This window comes from Toxoplasma gondii, chromosome IX (assembly GCF_000006565.2).
Source record: "Toxoplasma gondii ME49 chromosome IX, whole genome shotgun sequence".
NCBI classification, from domain to species: Eukaryota; Apicomplexa; class Conoidasida; order Eucoccidiorida; family Sarcocystidae; genus Toxoplasma; species Toxoplasma gondii.
This window is the reverse complement of record NC_031477.1, coordinates 372963-394517: the sequence shown is the minus strand read 5'-3', so window position 1 is coordinate 394517 and position 21555 is coordinate 372963. Positions and strand designations below refer to the sequence as shown.

The 21555-nt window shown below is 57.0% G+C and overlaps 2 protein-coding genes across 2 annotated transcripts; both read right to left on the bottom strand.

Moving 5' to 3' along the window:
- Positions 1-847: 847 nt before the first annotated feature.
- On the bottom strand, positions 848-11293 carry TGME49_267750 (hypothetical protein). The gene is made up of 6 exons (XM_018781484.1): positions 9482-11293; positions 8617-8725; positions 7652-8189; positions 6567-7095; positions 5448-6154; positions 848-4652 (listed from the first exon to the last, which is right to left on the bottom strand). Exons 1-6 carry the CDS (start codon positions 10175-10177, stop codon positions 3737-3739), a joined length of 3495 nt encoding a protein of 1164 aa, XP_018636217.1. The 5' UTR covers positions 10178-11293; the 3' UTR covers positions 848-3736.
- A 1356-nt stretch (positions 11294-12649) lies between these two features.
- TGME49_267760 (hypothetical protein) lies at positions 12650-20988 on the bottom strand. The gene is made up of 5 exons (XM_018781485.1): positions 18758-20988; positions 17337-17993; positions 16618-17006; positions 15576-16157; positions 12650-14917 (listed from the first exon to the last, which is right to left on the bottom strand). The coding sequence occupies exons 1-5, from the start codon at positions 20634-20636 to the stop codon at positions 13781-13783; spliced, it is 4644 nt and encodes a 1547-aa protein (XP_018636216.1). The 5' UTR covers positions 20637-20988; the 3' UTR covers positions 12650-13780.
- Positions 20989-21555: the final 567 nt, after the last annotated feature.

The window sequence follows — 21555 nt, the reverse complement described above, 5'->3', positions numbered from 1 at the left end:
TGGGTTTTTGCTTTGAAGCGATGGTAAACGAACTGTATGGGCACATCCGAGACTCCGCAGACCGCTTGTAGTTTCGTGGCTTTCCTTGGCCGTAAACAGACTTTTGCGGGCTAGCCTCTATTCAGGTAAGAATCGGTGAAGTGTACAGTGCCGCCGAAAGAGCCAGACCTTGCGTCTCAGTTTTCTGCGGCCAAACTGGGAAAAACAAATTCGACTCCCCCGTAATTCTTCGGGCACACCCGTTAAAAACGGCTCCGTTAGTCGGATTGAAATCCGGTGATTCTTGCTCTCATATCCACCGAAAAACCGATGCCTCGAGGATGGCCACTTTCACCTTTGCCGTAGTTAGCGGAAATCCCCCTCGAAACAGAAGCAACAGACGTTGTGCATGTCACATGTGAACAGGAGAGTCCTCCCTTGAGAATTTCGATCGCCTTGCACGTGTGCCATGATGCGGGGAGCGTTCTCTCCTCACAAAGGTGTTTCCTTCAGACAGAAAACGGTTCTCTTTAATCGAGTTCCTTCTCTCCTGAAAATCGCGTCCCTTCGCTCTTTCTCGGTTCTCCCCCCCGCCACCTTCCTCACCATTTCATGCTCCATTTCCCGTGTCTGTCTACCGCTTTTCCTGGGCTGGCCGCAGATGCGAGCGAAGTGTAGAACTAACTGAAGCTGAGTGCTGGCGTCGGGCGCGCCTTTAACAAGCGACTTTTCGTAACGGTACAACTTGTATACAGAGGACCTCTTCACCTGAACTGAGGAATCAAAGTACGGACAAGCCATCCAAGTGTTAATTATGCACATCTGTGCCTCTAGGTTGATTCTCGGTCTTCATTGTGGCGTCCGTTGGCTGCGCGACGAGCAGTGTGTTCGAGTGACACTCGACTCTTCCAGAGTCTCACCGGTCCTACTCGGACTGTGTGACGTCCGTAAAAACCTCAAGCGAGGCGACAACGCGGCGTTCCTCTCCAAGACGACAAGCACAACGACACAAGGAACGAACGAACAAAAGACGCCACGGCAGAGCTACAGTGGACCCCAATTGAAAGCGGACGAACACACAGCTCTAAAGAGCACGCCAGGAACGAAAAACCAAGTAGAAAACGCTCATCTTAAGCAGAACCTACGAACGGATCATCCGCCGCAAACGGAGAGCCGTCGTTGAGTCTGCTAACACGTTTCGCGGTTATGTAGCGAACAGCGAACCCCAGGAAAAGGCTCAGAGCGGAGATCGGGAGAGACGCTCCGTCAAAACGACTTTCAGCGGCAGCGGAAGAGCGGCGACAAGAACAAGGTGAGAAATCGAAAGGAGGAAACAGATCGGGAAGAAGGACAAGCGCGTTTTCTCAGTCTCCGTTCTCCTAAATGACAAAGAACTGGGCCTTCACACCACCACTTGAAGCGGAGAACTCTTTTTCGTTGCCCTGTTTTCTTCAAAACACTTCCCGGTTGAGTTGTCTTGCAAAAAACAAGTGGTTCTACCCTGACGCGAAAGTCTTCCTCTTCTCTGCTTCGTTGTGAGTTCTTAACAACACTGTTTTCTGGGATCTCTGCACTGCATTTCTCTCTCCTCCCTCCGGTTACCTTGGCGCTCTCCTCGACACGGGAGCTTCCCCTGCGTTATTTGCATCTCTGCCGAGAGGCCACAGTGTGCCGTCCTCTCTTTCACCCCATTTCGGTTCGTCCTTTGTTCACAGCGTCCACCTGTTTCTGCTGTATACGTCCAGACGAGCTACCGATATGGCCACTGTAACAACGCCCTGAATGCTCTGCTTGCGTTCGTCTCAGTCTCACCCTTGCTTTCTGCAGACATGCGTCTCTGTCCTCGCACTCTCTCCTGACTTCGCGTCACTCCGGGGTGTACACACCGTGTCTCCCTTCTCTACAGCCGTTTCTCGGACCCATCTCGCGCCTCCCTCCTCGACTTCCAGCGTCTTTCCTTCCATCTGAAGCCATTCTCCACCTCTGTCGAGACGCCCACACAACTCCCCCCTCATGAGCCGCATGTCGTCGAACGGAAAACGAGGAATTTCCTCCGTTTCTAAGACTGCGCTCACCCTTTCTCGACTTCAAAGCTGAAGAAACCGTCGACACGCGGTGCGGCGTCTCGTCGGCTCACTCGTCCGTCGACTCGCCTTCTGCACAGCTGCCACAGAGTTTCCAGTCTTCTCTTGACGCATCTTCGCTTCCCTCTCGTCTTTTGTTCTCTTCTCTCCTGAGACAAATCTTCGTTTCGCAACTCGACAGATCTTCCGAGAAGTCTTTTCTCCCTCTTCGCCACTCACGCGTCGACCCCTCTGCATTCTCTCCCGCGCGTTTGCATGCACCTTCGCTCCTCTCTCTCTTGCGCCCGCAACCTGTCCCCGCGAAACCGCCACGAAACTCTCTTGCTTCTCTCCGCTCTTCTGCTGCTTCTCTCCGCTCTTCTGCTGCTTCACTCCGCTCTTCTGCTGCTTCACTCCACTCTTTTGATTCTGGCATCTCTCCGCAGGACCAACGCTCTGCTCCTCTCTCCTTCGTCTCTTCCCAGCGCTTCTCCCCACATTTGCTGTTGCCCCTGCCGCCTCCGTAGACCGCGCAGAAGCCGAAGAGACACCCGCGGAGGCGAAGGCAGACGAAGCAAGAGAAAACGGAGATCGCAGCGGGTCACTGACCCCTTCTCTGCGCCTCGCAGAGACGCGTCTGGACCGCCCTGCGGCGTCGGGGAGAGTGAGCTCCTCTGGCGCGACATGAAAGACACCGGACTGGCCAGCGGCAGAGAGAGCCGCATCTGCAGCCGACAGCTTTGTGTGGAGACACCTGAGAGTCGCAGACACCCGGAAGAAGACCCGCGCCTGCCCGCTGCTGCTCTGGAGACGCTCGTCGACCTCAGCGACGAGCCCCGAGCTCTGCAGCGAACTCTCTGCAGCCGCAGGTCCCGGAGGACCAGCTGCAGAACTCGACACAGACTCCGAGCCTCGGAGCACAAATCCTGATACTTCGTACGACAAGCGCAGAGACGCGAAGGCCGCCGGTGGTGCAGGGATACGCGGCAGCGGGCGAAGGAGATCTCTTCTCTCCCCGAAAGAAGAAGAAAGAGACGACAAAGAAGGAGAAGAAGAAAGAGAAGGAGAAGGAGAGAGACTAAGAGAAGAGGAGGGAGCTGCAGTGCGTTGGCTTGCGACACGAGACTGAGAAGAATGCGATTCGGATGCTCGCTCTGCACCTGGCTGCTTTCCGGCCTCGACGCTTTCCCCTCTTTCTTCGTTTCTCTCGACAGAGGATCCCTCCCCTTCCTTGCCTCCCGCGTTATCTGCCTCTTCCCCTGCTAGATCGCCAGAGGTCTGTCTTGCTCCTGCTGTCTCCGCTGTCTCCCTTGATTCTCTCCCTGTCGCCTCGATCTGCGCTGCGGCCGACCGAGCGGCGCCTTCGTCTCCATGTTCACTTGCAGGTACCGCAGACAGAACGCGGCGGACGCGCAAGGAAACCAAGTCGCCTTCAGAGAGAGGAATTTCTTCGTCGAGAAGAAGCAGAGCAGGCGACCGACCGTCCACGACACTCCGGTGGCTTCCCGCGTTCCGGAAAGAGTCGAAGGAAACGCCCTGTGGACACAGGACCCGCGCGCCTCCTTGAAAATTCAGAGAGCAACGTGCATGCAATCTACCTTCGAGGTCTTCAACCTTAAAACGCGTTTTCCTGCACAAACGCTCACGGTTCTCTGTCGATGGCCATACGCACGTACACACACACACGTCGACGGCTATATATTTGTATATTTATATATATATATATATATATGTCTCTGTATCTGTGGCTCTACATCTGTGTCGAGATCCAAAACGCGTTCTTTCCCCACAGCAGGAAGCAGTTGAAAAGGTTTTTTCACCTGATCAAGAATGACCTGCGTTGTGAAAAGGAATCCAGCAAGTTGTCCATTTTCTTCTACGTGGTAGACGAGGTCTTCGCCTTCTTCTCCGGATGTGTCTCCGCTCTTCTCTCTCTCGCCACCCCTGTCGAAGGTCCTTCGCTGTCGCCCGCGCAAACCAGTTTCGCTTGCGCCTCGCGGATCCGCAGCCGAAGTCGGAGAGAGAAAGGAGGTGCGAGGCGACGCGCGCAGTGCGAGTTCAGCGAGTTCACCTTGCTCCGACTTCTCGAGGACACGAGGCTCTCCACCTTCGCAGCTTCTCCTTGCGTCGACGGACTCTTCCCTGTCCGTTGCTTCCTTCGTTTGCTTTCGCAGCACCCTACGCCCCACTGCATGTCGCAGGCGAAGGCTTTCGGAAACGCCCCATGTGTTGGAGAGCGACAGAACCTCAGCCGAGAGAAGAGGTGAGAAGAGAAGTCTGCGTTGCGGCGAAAAAAACAGCGCAGCGTGAGCAGCCAAGCCGCTCCTCGTAGAGGAAGACACCGAGGCGACGACGGGCGTTTCCTCCTTCCTAGACCTCTCCGCGGCCTTCCGCTTAGTCCACGACTTGCTCGCCTCGTGACGGGAACGCGCGTCGACCGCAGGCGTCTCCGTCGCGGATTCTGGAGACGCCCGGCATGCCGGACTGGCTGCGCGCGCAGGGGCGCAGGAGACAGGAGTCGCCGCAGAGAGAAGCAGGTGAGGCGGCGGAAAACTCGACAGAGTCACCCAGGTTCGCACGCGACGCGGGAGAATGGCCGTACACGACGGACTGAACGCAGAGAGAGAGACCGAGAGTAGTCGACGCTCAACACAGAGGATTTCGACAGCGAAGGCCGCGTCCCCACTCCTTCCCCAAAAGGGAGAGCGGAAGAACAGAGACGAGCTCGAGAGGCGGCGACAAAGGAGAGACACAGACATGGGCAAGCAGGAAAAGCCGTGGGGAAAAAAGGTGGAGAGGTGAAGAAGAAAAAGGAATCAGATCTCTGAAAGAGACACAGGAAGGACAGGCCGTCCGTCGAAAGGAGACTGAGAAGAAGCCGGGACCAGAGGGTCGCCGCAGAGACAGTCGCCAGCTGACACAGCGCAGAGCAACTGTATGTAGAGGAAGAGAAGGAGGTCAACAGAGAGGTCAACAGAGAGGACAACAGAGAGGACAAGAGAGAGGACAAGAGAGAGGTCAACAGAGAGGACAAGAGAGAGGTCAACAGAGAGGTCAACAGAGAGGACAAGAGAGAGGACAACGGGGAGAACACAGGAGCGAACAAGCAGATCAACAGAGAGATCGAAAGAGAGAACAAACGCACGACCAAGCAAGTGAGGGAACAAGAATGAGGTCGAGAGAGAGAGACACACACACACAGAGATAGAGAGCAAGAGACGTTTCCGAGAACAGACTCGACCAGCAGAAGCCAGCTGGGTCGGCACTTCCTCCCCTTGCGACTCTCTGTCCACTAAGGTGAACGGTCTGCGTAGCGTGGAGATGCGAATTTTCCTGGGAACGCCTCCAAGGCAAAGAGACACAAAGGTCCAGAGATTCGAGCGAATACGTTTGCGTTTCACGTACCAAGAGTTATTTTTGACGAAGGAACTGAGCAAATCCACGCCTTTCGCTGACGCCAGATGGCCTACGTGGCTGCCGTCGTCGATGATCACAACGCGGTACTTGTGCAGGTGTACGTACACCCAGAATTCCTCGACGAGCCGCCGCATAGCCCAGGCACACCATCTCTCTGCCGCGGCTTTCTCGGCACTTTCCTCGTCTCTGTGAGGCAGCAGAGAGCCCTTCGTCTCTCCGGAGACTTCTTGTTTCTCGTGTCTCTCGTCGAACCGCCCGGTGTGTACGCTTTCCTCCTCGTTCGGCACCTCGCCTGCAGCCTCCAGAGAGAAACTTGTCCCCCCAGATCCACCCAGGAAGGCCTCGCGACGAGCTCCGCTACGGCCTGACAGCCCGACAGAAGGCGAGAAAGAAGCAGAGAGAGAAGAAGAGGAAGAAGACAAAGAAGAGGAAGAAGAGGAAGAAGACGAAGAAGAGGAAGAAGACGAAGAAGAGGAAGAAGGGAGAGAATTCGAATGCCCAGCTTGCGGAGATGTGTTCCGTGGGGAATCTTGTTTGAGGAAGTCTGAGGTGGATAAGTAGAAAGAGAAACATTTTTCTTTCAGCGCAACCCAATGCGCGAAGAGCGACTCGACACCGGAAAAGACTTCGATGTGCGAGTCCACCGAGAACGTCGCCGCCAGCCGCTGCGCGTGCTCCGCTGCTTCCGGATTGATCTGTCGAGACACAGGAGAAAGAGTGGAAGGACACCGTTTTTCACACCTAAAAGAGAGGAAAGAAGGAAAGAAGGAAAGGAGCGAGAGCCATTTGAGTGGAAGAACACAAAGAACGGAGCAAGCGGGGTCCAGGCGAGAGAAGAGAACAAAAAGGGAGAAGGCAAAAAGTCGTGCGGACTAGGAAGAAACTTGCAGACGAAAGGATTCAGAGAGAAGAGGGAAACACCACACTGCACAAGAAAGGCATCGAAGAAACGAGAGGGTGAGGCACAAGCCGCACCCCGCGAGACAAGAACGACTTGGTCCAAAGAGGCGCCGGTGTTGGGGCTGTTCTTCCTGCACACGCAAACTTCTCATGCTGTTTTCAAAGCGACTTCAAACGGTGTCTGTACACCGAGAACTGCGCACTCACCACGACGACGTGGACGTTTCGCATGTCGAGCGACGCCAAGCTCAGAGCCAGGCGGAGGACAGGGTCCTCGGAGAACACCAATGCATGCGAGAGAGGCACTTTCTTCCTGTGCAAGTCCTCGAGACGAGACGCCAGCCGACCCCGCAGGGCCTCCACGCGCCCTTCCGCGGCACCCCACACCGCAGACACCCCTGTCTCCGAGGGGACAGCGACGGAGACAGTCTCCACCGAACAGACTGGTGGCGACTCGGAGGCGGAAGAGCAGAGCGCGGAAGGCGGAGGATCCGAGGCACACGGAGCAGGAGGAGAAGACAAAGAAGAAGGTGACTGTTTCCTCGACTTCTGGACGTCCGCGAGGAGTTCGCAGGACGGGGAGGGAAGAGAAGCAGACTCGTCACTGGAGAAAGACAACTCTTTTCTCTCCTGATATCGACGAAGATTTGCCAGAGTCGTCAGCTCCGGCAGACACGCTGCATGCGGCGAACGCGCGTCGCCTACACCCGCGCCTTGCGGATAGACAAGAATTTTCCTGGAAAGAAAAAGAAAAGACGAGAGAGATGGTGCAGAAAGAAACATGGCAGGCGATGCAACTCTCGAGAGTCAAAAGAACACAGACGCCACCGGCAGAAAGGACAACACACAGGACACTGACGACACCATACACATTTACTCATACATACGCATATCTATATATCTATATCTATATATGTATAAATGAACATATATATATATATATATATAACCATGTCCAGAAATAAATGTATCGATAGGCTGGTGGACAGGTAGCTTGACAACATGTCCGTGCAAGTGCGAGCCAGCTGTGAGGCGACCCCAGAAGGCTTTCGACGTTTTGCAAGCAGTGGCAAGAGCATCTTTTCTGCTGAAGGGAGATGTCTCGTTTCTTCTGCAGAAGACACGGACACCAGCTGAGTGTGTGTGCTCAGAAGAAACAGGAGTAGCCTTTGGATGCGCGGAGATCTGTCTTTCTCTGTGCGCCGTTGCGAGTTTTTTTCTCTGCTTTCTCGTCATTTCCTCGCTCCCACTGTCTGCTCCGTGTTCGCGTTTCCGGGTGCACGGGCGCGTACTCCAGAGCTTCTTGGTACTTGGCGAGGCGCTCTGCATCCCTCCTGACTGCGGAGAGGGAAACGCTGTGATCTTCGTCGAAGCAGTCCTCGAGAGAAAAGAACGCGTCTTCTTCACATGCCTCATGGCCACTCCGCACAGCCAGGGCGTCTGCAGACGCACCCCGAGGACGACCCGCCTCCTGCTTCTCGCTGTTGTCTCGAGCTCCAGCGGCTCCTCCTTCTCCATCATTTCCGTCGCCCAAGACGGACTGCTCTCTCGTTTCTTCTTCGGCTCCACCTCGTCGTCGCGCCCCGGGACTCGCCGACATCAGCTGTCTCCCCGACGCGCTTTGGACAGGCCTGTCGGTAGGACTCGGCGTCTCTGCCTTCCTCCCCAAACTGGTCTCGTCGACTCTGCGGCGGCGCGTCTCCTCCTTCTCCTCCTTTGTCTTCGCGATTGTCTCGCGGCTCAGCACCGAAGGCGAGGACGCATGCGCAGGGCGTTTCTCGCGCTGCGTACCTGCGTCTTCCCCGCCTCCCGACGGCGCCAGACGCGGCTCTGCAGGTCACCACACAGGCGGAGGCAAAGTATGGGTGCTCCCGCGCCTTTCAAATCGCCTGGGACATCAGAGCGAACCTGATGCTGCGTTACGCCATACAGGGGGACCGTGTGGAAGGAAAGGCCTCATGTCTTTTTCAGTGTGAGCTACGCAGGTCTCGCAAAAACACAGCTGCATAGAGACAGTCTCCACGTACACACGGTGACAATTACACGACAGGGTGCAGACACATGCGGGGGGGATCCGACAACAGGATGGTGGGTGCGGCGCTGCGTCTGCAGATGCGCGTTCCTTAACCGTCTCTCCTGTGGGCGAGAGAGAGCTGCAGACGTCTGAAGCTTTCGGCGGGCGTCCGACGAGGTCCCGAAGTCCTCCGTTTCTGCACAGTCACTCTGGACGCGGCTCTTCACTCCCGAGCACACGAACCTGTGAAGGAGAGACCCTGTCGAAACCTCCCTCCCGCAGCTGCTAAGAGACACCGCAGTTTTTCTTGCAGCGAAAGACGCGAAGGCCAGCCTTGGCGGCGACGAGCGACCTGCATGCAACAGGACGCGCGTCCAGTGGAGTGTAGTGCGAAGGACGCATGTGAAGTATGGGGTCGTCTGCATCCCCTAACTGGAATCATGTATCCAGTATCGCAGGCTCAACAAGATCTCCATCTACTCCGGAGCAGAAATCTGGTTCTGGATCGCTGACCACTGTACAGACACAGTCTCTACTTGCAGCGCGAAACTGGAAAACCAGCAGGCTGTGAAAGGAGGAAGAACGAGGCAGTGCGCGAAAGATGTGCGAGCACTGGAGAACAGAGGATCAAGATAGAAGAAGCGCGAGAGATGAGGAACGTCTCGTTCTCTCCTCGCCGCTTCTCCTTGACGTTCTAAGCGCCATCCGTGGATCACGATCACAGGGGCATGAGCAGCGAGAAACGCGCCGACTCAGATGATCTTCCCTTCGCTCTCTCCTGTGGAGAGGCGCGTCGCCAGGATGTACGGACAGAGGAAGAAGAATCGCATGCATGACAGGACATCTGCGGCCGCCCCTCCTCCTCGACTGAAGTGGACGGAGGAAGGAAAACGACAGAGGAACGAAGGTCACCCAAGATGCAAATGAGACGTTCCTAAACAGACACACCTATGGCGACGGACATAGTCTGAACGAAAAACCATCGGTAGCTGGGAAGAAGAAGCGGCGGAACCGGAGGTCGCGCGTCGAAACAGGCAAACTTGCGACCCCGCGCAGACAGAAACTCGCGAGTGTCTCTTTCTGCAACCTTTCTCCTCTCTGAACGTACAGACGAAGTAGCTGGCATGAAGACGTCGGGAGCGTCGTCGTCGTCCTCCAGGTCGCCCACACGGTGTCTGCTGGAGACCTGCTTGGCCGCCGCCATCTCTCTTGCGAGTTTCCGCGAGCCGCCTCTCTGCAGCGGTCCGTCGGTCTCCTCCGAAGGCGTCTCCGCTCTCGAGTTCTCTCTGTCCTCGCCTTTGATTGCTGGGCTGTCCAGGCCAGAGCAGCGCGACACCCATCCTCCTCCTGGACCGTCTCTCTCGTTGACTTCTCTCTCCCGCAGAGTCACGCTCCTGGCGAGTTCCTCCACACTGAACGCCTCATTCTGCGGAGCCGTCCTTTCTCGGTGATCCGCGCTTTCCGGCGGAGCAGCAGCTCTGCAGGCGCCGTCCGGGGCGCCAGTCTCCGCGTCGCGCGTCCAACGGCCTTCCTGCCTGTGGTGTTCCGCGTCTCCTCCTTTCTGCGTCTGTCTCTCCTGCTGGTCTGTCTCTGCTTCTCGGACTCGAACAGGAGTTGGCGACGCGGAAGAGACTTCACGACTCGGTGTGGTAGACGTCTCTGAAGAGGCCGGAGTCCTTCGGGGGGGGTCGGACTCCGCGGCTTTTCCGGAGCTCTCTTCTGTCGCACTTGCATCTTCGGCAGAGGGAACTGCTGCGAGCAGTGTTCCTCTGCCGCGTTCAAAGGCGTCCTTGCTGTCCGCCATGAGGGTCCGCCGCGGTCCGTTCTGCTTCTCTCTTCCAGCGCGAGCGCGGCGGGAAGGCTTCTTCTCACCAGCGCGCTGGCTGGACTCGAGGGGAACACAGCGGGCGGAAAAACGCCACAGTTGCGTTGTTTCTGTTCTCTGGGGTTGACGCAGGAGGACGCGGGGAAAAAGGACGGGGCAGACCCCCGCTTTCCGACATTCTATAACCTGAAGACGACTCTTACGTCATCGTCCTCGCCGGGAGGCCGCGGAACGCCGCCAGACCAACCGTACACACCCGCACCCGCCGGCTGCTGGGACTTTTCGCTTTCGGAGAGCAACTGACACGCGTAAAAATCGAGGGAGGCACACACTCGGCCGCCGCGCGCGCGCGAACCGATGCGAAAAAGGTTGGTGTCCAGCGAAAGGATTCAGAGACTGCCTTTCGAGGAAAGAGAAGGCAGACAGCAGAGACGAAGTTCGCAGACGCGACGGAGAGGGTGCAGAAGCACAGCAGGCTCTCGGAAGGAAGCCTGGGAAAACAGGGCCGGCGCTGCACCACGCGGTTGCCAGCGGAAAAGAAGGAAAAGCAGCAAGGCAACAGCGCCGAGAAGCAGAGAGTCGGGGAAAAGCGTGAGGGACGGGGACGCCAGGACTTTAAACCCGCAGTGGACGCAGAAACACCGACCGGTTTTTGTTCTTGCCGCGACGCTTGGCTCAAGATTCATGTCGGAGGAGGCACGGTGCGGGATACATGACCCCGTGGACGAACGAGAAGGTTAGGACAAGCGGTTTTTTCGACCAGACTTGCTCTCCTTCAAGCACTCAGTCGCGTGAGAAAAGCAGAAACGCCAACAGCAGCTTTTCTGCTTGCGAAACAGTGTAGCTGTCGCCCTGCACACTCCCAGACTGACTGTGCTCACCCCCCTCTTCTTCTGCGCTCGTGTTCTCGAACTTCTACCGGCAACATCTCGCGATGCTTCAGCGGTCGACAGCCACAGACCGACCCTGCAGAACCGTTCTCGCGTTTCCTCTTCGATTCAAGGAGACGAGGTGACTTGGCAGACAGATGTAAATCGTGTGCGACGACGGCATGAGTGGGGGCGTCGGCGCGGCTGCTTGGCGCGTGCGAGCACACACACACACAGGCGAGGCGGCGCCGTGGACAAAACCGCTGGATTTCGCCATTCCCCAAAACCTGCGTAAGAAAAAGTGTGATTCCTACTCCAGAAACTAGCGGGTCACGAGGAAAAAATTCGGCAGAAACGCGAAGTAAAAAACGACCTCACTACGGCACTGGCTTCGTGTCTTTCAAGGTCTCCACGCGACAATACGTCGGCAGCGCCGTCTCGCAGCGCTCCCGGACATGGGTACTCTGCCGACGGAAATACAATTCGGACGTTTCTCAGTGTAGAGATGCTTGACACCCACATATAAATATATATATAAATATATATAAGTAAATATAAGTAAATATGTGTATGGCTGGCTGCTCCTATGGACTGAGAGAAGCCCTGCGTCCTATGAGAGCTGCGTTGTCGTCTCCCCCACGGAATAGCTAAAGTTCTATTCAGAAACAACTTGCTGTGTTTATTCCAGAAGCGGGAGAAAAGACCTTGCTGAGATCGTCTTTTGAAGTGTGTCGAAACGCGAGAGCGTGATGTCTTCGTAATTGCCGCACTATACAGAACTGGAGATATCCACGCCTGCATTGCGCCCGCTCCGTGAGGAAACCTGCACGCCTCACGAGTTCACCAAAGGAGGAGCCTCGCCAACGGCGGCTGCCTCTTCAGAGTCCCTCGCTCACAGGTCTCGACTTTTCAACTGTAAAACGCGCGAGTGCTCGACACCGTTTTTTGAAGTACGCCTGCGGCGAAAGAGGGATTCCTGGGGACGCCTGGCGTCGAGGAAACTTTCAAAAACCGCCGCACTTCGCTATCCACGCTTTTCAGGAAACCGCGTGACTGCAAACGACAGCGAACAGAACGCTGGACGAAGGCACCTGAGGTGTCTGCGCCGCCTGAAACTACGGCCGACAGCTCGACTGAAAGGAAATGCACCTCGGGTCGGGTGCCCCTCGCTGAAAAACGACACAAATGCGAGACAGAATAACAACGAAAAAACAAATCCCCCGCTTCGTGTCTTTGCCTCTCTTCATATGCACAGTGGAAAACGCGCTGCAGTCAACCAATACTACTCCCACCCAAGTGAAAGATATTATACACATACTTAGACGTATACACGTAATAATATATCTATATATATCTATATCTATCTATCTATATATATATATATATCTATGTATATATATATATATATATATATATATGCATTAGGCGCAAATGGGTAAGTGGTGGATTGGCGGAAATATTCACTTGTGTGCTTGTATCGGGTGTCTCCGAAAAGCGTTTTTATTGCTCCCATCACGGGCGCCTCTTCCCTCTGAGCAGTGCAGTTCCAGGATATTCAAGAAGAGAAACCTCTATGTGACTGCGTTGTTTTTCTTTGCCGCGCGAGGACCGAAAATCCGCGAGTTCCTTTTTCACTCTCTCCGATAGAATTCGACCTGACAAGAACCGCGTCTCTCCACACCTCTCTGCGTTTGCAGGAGAGGGGGACGAGCCGTCTGCGAAGCGCACTGACAACGCATCGAGCATTCCAGTTTTTTTTTCCAGATCGGAAGCGAATTTCCGAGACCAGACATCGCGAGTCTACGCGCAGCCTGTACAGCCGGCGTTTGACGAGAAGCAAATCGTTCTCCGACGCAGGACTTCAGACTGCTTATATCGTTCTGCGGAACTGAAGTGAGACGGAAACTTTAGACCGGCAGATCCAACGGAGTCTCACGCGACTCAACGCGGGTCCCGGCCATGTGCACATGCATGCGCTTCGCTGTTGACAGCCCGCAGCGGTGTCTTTTTTAAAAGAAAGAGGCACATGCAAGTCTTCCCCTTTCTCTTCTGTGGGAAATTCCACACTCTGACACTCCCCAGAATCCTAATTTACGCTGCCGCAAAGCCCCGACGGCGCGGCACCCTGAAAAATGAGCTTCCGCCTTCTCCCGAGGTGCCGAGACACTCCAGACGTTTCAGTCCTGGAAGCGCTCGCGCGGCGAAAGTGAATTTCATCGTGGACGGAGGTTTCGCGGAGCGAGGACGAAGCGCCGAGACACAGAGTGGAGAGCAACTGAGAATCGACCCTGCACACCCGCGAAGTCGAATCCACGGCCTCGCTGCAGCGGAGCGCAGGAACGCCAGCGGACGCGAAGAAGAAGGAAACCGAGGAAACGTATGGACAGAAGAAGACGGATGCAGAGAAGAAAAACGCGGCGGCGGACAAGAGAGAACGGCGAGAGACGAGAGGCGCGGGAGAGAAAAGACACGCAACCGAAGAGACACTGATCAGTATAGAAAAGGACAGAAGAAGAGAGAGAAAAGGAGGGAAGAAGAAGAGAGAGAAAAGGACAGAAGAAGAGAGAGAAAAGGAGAGACGAAGAAAAGAAAAAGAAGCGGGTGGCGAAGGGTGAAACGCACCACGGACTCAAAGATTTCGAGGTCTTGCGCGATGTCTTGACAGCAGACATCCTGGCAGACCTGCCGGAGAATACCGCAGGGGAAAAAAAAATCAAAAAATTCTCCAAAACGCATAGAGGTCTTTGGCGCGTCGCCCGCGGAGAAGATGGACTTTGTCCGCGCCGGAGTCTGCAGACGGTAATTCTCTCAGAGCTGCTTTTAATCGAAGCCAGTCGTCCAGACCGAAGCTGTAAACAGGATTGACAATGTCCCCCTCACACTCGGAGCCTCGTTCATCTCGAAGAAACAAGTCGCGGATGTCTTCCTCCATTTCGTCCATCCTTGACTGAATCTCTCTTTCTTCGACGCTCCTCCGTTCTCTCTTCCTCTCTCGCTCTTCTCGCGCGTCGCCTTGGCTCCCCCGTGCGGATGCGGAGCCTCCGCTCGACTTCTCCTCCACTGTTTCGTTTGAAGACGAAGACGGTGAAGACCGGCGGAGTGTCACTGCAGTTCCGCGTTTCTCCTCGGCATGCTCAGCTCGCGGTTTGACGCAGTCTGGAAGCGCACTGATTGGCAGGCGATTTCCGTCGAGGAGAGGCTCCAGTTCTCGGCTGAGACAGAAGCAGAAACTGAAAGGCCGAGACGGATGCGCAGCGGCAACTCTCCACTTTTCTTCTTCGCCCTCCAACTGTCCCCGCAGGTCTCGCGCGTCACTCTCGAGCTGTCGGCACTCGTTCTCCCAGACCAGCCGGAAAGTCAAGTCCTCGGGAAGCGGTCTCGCGTCCGACCGCGTTGGTTCCGGTTCGCATTCGCCTGCGGAAAACGTGGAGACTCGCGAGGTGCGCGGAGACGCCTCTTCCCCGGCTTCCGGCTCCGGCCGCGAGGAGGCCAAAAGTCGCTCGGACACTCTGGGCGGCGCCGACGCAGAACCGTAGCTCGGGTCGACCGTCAGGTGTACGTACACCAGAAGCAGCTTGGGCGCCCGCGCCGAGAGTCCAGCAAGTTGCTCGGGAAGCCGCCGAACGAGTTTCTTCACATCGCAGGTCGCGGAGCAGAGACTGCGGGAGGCAGTGAGGCGGAGTACGCGCAGATTCGGCGCGGAGAGGACCCAGGAAAGATCTTCGTGGATGGGCAGAGAGACGAAGGCCACCGACGCGTGGAAGAAGCGGGTGGCGACTCCGAAAGTCGCAGACGAAGAAGACAAGTCCAGCAGCCGCAGGCTGCAGAACGCTGACAGCGAAGTCAAGAGCTGAAAGACACAGTCGGAGGAGAGACGCACACGACGCGGATCGACACCAGACCGAAGAGAGTGGAAGTCAAGGAGGAGGGAAGGAGACAGCGTTTTTCGCAAACAGCGCAAAAGGGAGACAGGGGGAGGAACGGGGAACAGAACCCCACAACGAGTTGCTTGAATGAAACTGTCGTGCGTGGAAACACAGAGTCGGGCGAGTCAGAGAGAAGCCGTCGAAGCAAATAGGGAACGAAAAAGAGACATGGGCGCTGCGGAAACACAAAACATCACCAGCCAAGAGTAAAAGTAAACTGCCACAGCGATCTGTCAACGGGAAAACACGGAGAACGCTTTCTTTGTCATTCTCTTCGATGCCACGGCCTCCCGGTCGTCCGTTTTCTGCCCCTCCGTGTCTACTGAAAAGAAGTCGTCTTCTCGCCTTTCTCTCAAACCGCTTCGACCCTCCTTGCATGCTAAAAAAGTGTAGCTATCCCCCTTTTCCTGTATCCGTCGAAACAAAAACTTACAGATATCGATGGACACACATGGAGATATATAGACATACAGAGACAAACACAAATATAAACAGACGGAGACAGTTATACACAGATGTACATATATATATATATATATGTATATGTATACATAGAGGAGAGTCTTTTTAATTCGCGGTTACCGAGGTCCAGCACAAGTTGTTTCCGTATTTCAATCGCAGCTCTCTTAATTGACAGGCTTCTTCGCCTGCTCGCCGCATTTCGAGTAGTTCTTCTCCCTCCGGAGGACCTTCGCCCCCGCCAGGGCAAGTGTCGCCTCGGGCTGCGTCGGCGAAGGCCTTCGCCGCGGCTCGAGCGCGCTCCGCAGCGGCCTCGTAGCGTTCCCAGGCCTCTGTGGATAGGAAGGCGGGCATGGAGACGGAGGAGGCTGAGGAGACAGAGGAGACGGACAGCTGGCGGCGTCGCGCGTGGAGACACAGCGGATTCGCCCCTGGCTCTCCAAGGTGTCTGTCGCGCTCGGGGACTCGCGACGTCGGGAAGTCTGCAGCCGTCCGCGGCGGAGACAGAGGCGAAGATACAACGGGAGAGGAAGAAACGCGAACTTCTGGAGTGTAAGGAACGAGAGAAGGAGAGGGCAGCGACAAAGAGACGCTCCGGTCGCTTAGAATCCGCAGGTGGAACGCGTCGAGAAAGTGGATGAAGTCCGACGCAGACAACAGCGGGCTTGTGCTGACCACGAGGCGGTAGAGCGACGGCATCGCGCACTGAGGCATACAGACAGCAGAGACATGCTGTGGAATGGGGAGAGGGGAGACGCGTCAGAAGGGGGAAGCGATTCTGCGATTCTGCCAGACAGCTTGTCAATAAGATCCAGTCTGGCTTGTGGTCTGAAACGCGAGGCCAGACGCGTTGCCAGTGATACACGAAAGCAGCTCGCGGGACCTCGGTAGACACTTGGGGACTCCTCGAGAACCAAACTCGGGAAGAAGAACGCAAAAGCTGGAGTGGAGTCGGCAACGCGCCCGCGTTGTGTTGGCATGCCTTCGCTCGAATTCGAGAGTCCCCGCTTTGTGAATGGGTTTCGCGAGAGTGGAACAAGAGATGTGGAAGCATCGTCGAAAGAGCGAAGGACACAGAGCAGATGGCGCGGAGCGTCGCCTGCAGACGTTTTCCGATGCCCAACCTCGTCCCTGTTCCCCGGCAAAGACGGCCTCGAGTTCTCACCTCATTGACCAGATGGAGGAGATCCGCGGAGCTCACGCCCTCGACACACAGCACCCTCAATGCCCCCAAGCGTCGTCGGCCGTGACTTCGGACGTAAACCGCCGCGCGCCCAGCGCCTGCGTCGGGGCAGGCGCGCCTCTCTGAGTCTTCGCGGCCTGGCTCCGCTCCCAAGCGCTCCGCGTCCGCGTCTCGGCGGTTCCTGCGGCTGCTAGCTGAGTCCGAGAACGCGAGGCCATGCTGCGCGCGCCCACAGCTCGGCGCCCCTGGACAGAAGCAGCTGCAGCAGAAGCAGCAGAGGGAAGAGCGCGAAGGCGAAGCGGCGAAGACACACGGAGATCCCGTTGGGTCGCAGATCAGGGACAAGGAAGAGAGACGCGGACAGCGTCGACCTGGAGAACCGCGCAACGCATGCAGAAGAGGAAGATTCCGCCGGGAAGAGGAAACAGACTCACCCCCGCCCGGACTCAAAGGCGCTCAGAGAAGGCACTTGAACAAGCCGAGAAGAAATCGCGGGGGGGAGGGGGCGGGGGAGACGAGCAGAGCTGTGAGAATGCAGCGAAGAAGGCCAGAGGGCAGGAGGCATGTTCGAGGATAAGCTAAAGAACGACCAGAGAGAGGATCTCTTCTCTTCAGTCGACAGGCCACTCTAAACTGGAAAATATGGAGAAGCAGATACGCGCGCTCTCGCTGGAGAGCCGCCGATCCAAGACGCATCTTACAGGCTGCACAGATCCACGCATGCACAATGTGAAGTTGCTGAGGAGCTTGGACTTTGTCGATCATCAGTCTGCGCAAAGTCACGCCCAGACAGCTGATTAAAGGCACAGAGGCCGCGCAGGCGGCGAGGGCCTGGAGACGCGTGAGACGAGGAGCTAGGCGCCGCAAGAAGAGCGGCAACATGAGGAGGTGCTCCCCATCGATCTCGTGGACTACATGCGGAAGCGGGGAAGACGCGCGCGCCTCCAGCCTTGAAGTCTGCACCCCATCGAGGCGCGCGAGAGCACAGGCACTCCCAGAGACTCGACGGTGCTCGAAAGCAGCTGCGGAAGAAGACGAAGAAGACGCAGAAGAAGCCAGAGAGGAAGAAGAGGAACGAGAGGAAGGGCAACAAGGGAGTCGAGAGGTTTCGGTTCTCAGAGACTGCGCAGGGGCGTTCGGGGCGGTGCAGCGATCGAAGTGGAGACAGGCTGAGGCAGGAGGAGGGCCGAGAAGGGAGGAGGCAACCTGAGGCGTTTGACGAGGGGAACAGTGCATGTACGGACAGAGGAGAGAGCGTTGCTGAGGACTGGTTTTCCGGCCTGAAGCACAAAAGTCCGCGGAGTGGATGGGCGCGCTCCACACCACTTGCAGACATGCCTTGCTCGCCAGAGCAACTCCTGCAGGAGAAGCAGAAAAGCAAGATGCATGAAAAGAAACGGGTGTGTCGAACCAACCAAGAAGCAGCCAAGAAGCAGCCAAGCGTGAGCCGGAGCTGCGCGGGCATGGCAGTTCCCTGTACAGGCGACGGAGCACTGCAGCGAGTCTTGTGTCGAAGCTTCTGTTGTCTTTCACCTTGCCGTTCAGGCTCGGTGATGCAAGGCCTCTCGGGGCGCGGCTGCGTTCAGAGCTCGTCGCTTCAGTGTTCTGCATCCACGGCTCCGACGGCAAATACAGCTAAAGAAGAAAACGTTCAAAGCCGCGTTCTCGTCGAGGAGAGCGTGAGTCGATTAAAAGAGCTGGTGCTGTTTACGAGTTTCGTCCACAACTTCGACGGTGACGCGCCACCTGAAGCTTCTCTGGAACCTCCACACGCGTAACGTCTGTGAACGGTTCGAGAGTTTTCGGAGAGACGGATGAAGGAACGAATACGCTTGCTGAGGCGGAGTTTAATCACTGCGAATCGAGATCAAGATACTCGTCTGCATCTTGGAAGGCTTTGTCGAGCCAAGACTACGCGACACAAAATGTCTAGAGAAAGTAACGAACGTGGACGCACGTGGAAACCTCTGGACGACATGTACGCGACAAAAAAAAACGCAAGCGAGCAAGACACACAAATTCATGGTACATTTGACGCTGCCTTCGCACCGATTTCAGTTTCCTTTTTCATACACGTCGCCGACAGATCCTCGAAAGGTCGAAAGAACGAGGAGACACGTACCTCCAATGCGGTCTTCCAGGGAGAGATACGGCAAGCAGAGCGCGAGGGCGCGAAGAAACTGCTCGGTCTGGATTTCGTGGATCCTCTTCAGAAGAATCTCATCACTCCTGTCTGCCTCGCCAGCAACGGAGGTCTCTCTGTCTCCTATCACCTCTCCGGTGTCTCCGGTCGCGCTCTCGCGCGTCTGCTGCGCCTCCCAAACTCCCCACACTCTCCCCTCTTCGCGTTCCTTGTCGTCCCCAGAGCTCTTGTTTCTCCTGGAGCTCTCCTTCACCCTCGCCGTGGCGCGTCGCTCAGACTCGCTGCCCTCCGTTTCCGAGTCCTCGTGCGCCTTGGGCTCCCGAGACAGTCCGCGCGCGGTCGGAGGCCCGCGCCCGCGGAGCCTGCTGGGGCGCGCGCGTCCGCGGCTCGCGATCGAGCCTCCAGCGTCGGATCTCCGGGACGTCTCTGTCTCCCCTTTCCCCCGTGTCTCCAGTGGTGTCTCCCGTGTCTCTCCGGGCGCTGCGTCTCTTTCCGGGCGCGTTTCAATCGCGCGTCGCCCGGCAGAGCGAAGGAGGCGAGTGTCTGCAGTGGGCCAGAGGGCGTCAAGCGTCTCTGGATCGGAGAGGAAGCTCCCCACCGCAGGCCACAAGTCCGCGTCTCTGCTGTCTCCGGCCTCGTTCGAGGGCGGGAAGGTGCAGGGAGGAGCGAAGCCGGAGACGCGCCTTCTCTCCGCGTGAGTGCCGGAGCTGTGAGACGCGAGGCCCTCTGCGGGAGACGCGCGCCCAACCTCGAGTCTGCACTCCTTCGTCAAGTGCGAAATCAGACGCGCAGCGGCAGCCAGCGCTTCTGCGATCAGTTCCTCTGTAGGCTCGGCCTCCGACGGAAGCGGAGAGTCCAGTGCAGCAGAAGAAGACGAAGAAGGAGAGCGACAAGCAGCAGCGGAAGAAGGAGAGAGACAAGCAGAAGAGGAAGAGGTTCCCGAGGATTCGCTTTTGTTGGCGAGGTCAGCTTGCCGAAGACGAGGAGGGACAGATGCCCGCAGGAAGTCCAAGCGTGCGACTACCGTTGCGCGCAATTCAGAGAGCGTCTCCAGCAGCGAGTGGAGTTTTTGGGTCTCTGCGTGGACCTCTCGAGCGGGGTGTCGATACACCCGATCGTCGAGCGAGGGCGAGGCGGTTCCGAGTCCTCGCGCTTCCTCCTGTGAACTGTGGAGACCTCTGGACGACAAAGCCGTTTGCCACTGTGTGTGTTTGGGGGGAACGTGAGGCGCAGCGCCACGAGACCGGGAGACAGCGTGGAGAGCAGCGGGCGCTTGGTCGTTTCTGTCTGTCCAGAGAGTCCGCGAACTCCGAAAGTCGCCAGTCTCTGCAGAGCGCCTGACAGCCTGCGCCCGCGCGGAGCTGGCCCTGCGTCGACTGTCTTGGCGCGCATGGCAGCTGCGTTCTGCTTTCTGTCGCGGAAGCCGCGACCGCTTGCTTTCTCTCGCCTGGAGGGCGTCGCGCGCCGAAGCGGCCTGCTTCTCCGCCGGCTTCTTTTGTTTCGGATGGAGACAGCGCGTCTCGGTCGAAGAGAGGGGCGGCGCCAGGGGAACGAGCAACGGCGGGATGAGAAAAGTCGGCACGGACGCAGAGTGCTCGCAGCTGGAGACCAGTGGAGGCGCAGGGCAGTACGGCGGAGGCAGCGAGCGAGGCGGCGGATCACTTAAGCAGCGCGAATGCAAGAGAGGGCGAACCAGTGCACTCACGCAGAGAGAAGGAGAGAGAAACTCGTGAGGAAATCGAGACAGCAGCCGCTCGGGCGTCGGAGATCCCGACCGCAACGGGGTCGCCTCCAACGCCGTGGAGCCGCAGTGGACAGATCCTGGAGGCGGCCCCGGTCTCCAGGGCGTATCGAGCATCTTTCGGCGGAGCAAAGTCTGGAAAGTTTCGCGCAGCGGAAGGAGTCAAAGAAACTCGAAAACCTGTGACAAAAACAGTGGAGAAAACGTGGATGTCGCTGCGGCGGCGAAACAGACAACCGACAGCCAGTGCGCGCCGCGATCGGCCGACACTGCGTTCGGAGAGTGCAGGTGAAAGGAGAGAAGGAAGAAGACGTCAGAGCAAAGAAGCTTGCCGCGGAAGACGGGAGGAGCTGGCATCCACGTACCCACCTCTTGCTCTTTTCTCTCCAGCGTTTTTCGAGCGGAAGCAGAAGGTTTGGAAAGGGAACGGAAAAGAAGCAAGTGCACTGACCGAGTGTGCACACGGAACCGAGAGCTTTTTGACTCGGTTTTTGTGTAGACGCGCTAACGCTTTTTCGCGGTTTCTTTTTGACGCTCTGTGTCTTGAATGAGATCACGCCAGCAATCGTTGGAGACGCGCGGCTCTGCGGTTTCGCTTCCTCGCTGTTTCCCTTGACTCGCGCATCTGCAGTCGCACACTTTCGCTGCCTCTCGACTTTCTCGGCTTCCACTGACAACGACAGAAGGAGCACCCTTTGCTACCGCAGAATGTTTTGAAAAAAGCTGGAGAGAAAAGAGCAAGCCGGGTACGTGGATGCTTGCATCCGCAGCAGAACACACGCGAGAACTTTTCCCGCGGTCACCGGCGAGCTTCTCGTTTTCGACAGACTCTCGCAGCTTTTGCCCGAACACGAAAAGTTGCGGCTTTTGGTTGGTGAAAGGGAACAAGGTCGAAGACGCAAAGCCTGCGTGGACAGAGAAAAAAAGAAGCACTTCGTCACGAAAAATCGACGGGAAAAACACCAGTTTACGAGACCCTCGCTGACACACGGTGACCTGCACCTACTGTGCTCACCGCACCCGCGCAAAAATGCGC

Excerpts from the sequence above, each read along its gene's own strand:
- TGME49_267750 (XM_018781484.1), bottom strand. The coding sequence starts at position 10,177 with ATGGCGGACAGCAAGGACGCCTTTGAACGCGGCAGAGGAACACTGCTC. Across the intron at positions 8,726-9,481 it reads TCATGCCAGCTACTTCGTCT|GTCGCTCGTCGCCGCCAAGG; the intron begins GTACGTTCAGAG and ends TGTTGCATGCAG. Across the intron at positions 8,190-8,616 it reads ACAGGGTCTCTCCTTCACAG|AGCCGCGTCTGGCGCCGTCG; the intron begins GTTCGTGTGCTC and ends GGTGACCTGCAG.
- TGME49_267760 (XM_018781485.1), bottom strand. The coding sequence starts at position 20,636 with ATGCTCGATACGCCCTGGAGACCGGGGCCGCCTCCAGGATCTGTCCAC. Across the intron at positions 17,994-18,757 it reads CCTGGAAGACCGCATTGGAG|GAGTTGCTCTGGCGAGCAAG; the intron begins GTACGTGTCTCC and ends CTTCTCCTGCAG. Across the intron at positions 16,158-16,617 it reads TCCTCCATCTGGTCAATGAG|TGCGCGATGCCGTCGCTCTA; the intron begins GTGAGAACTCGA and ends TGTATGCCTCAG.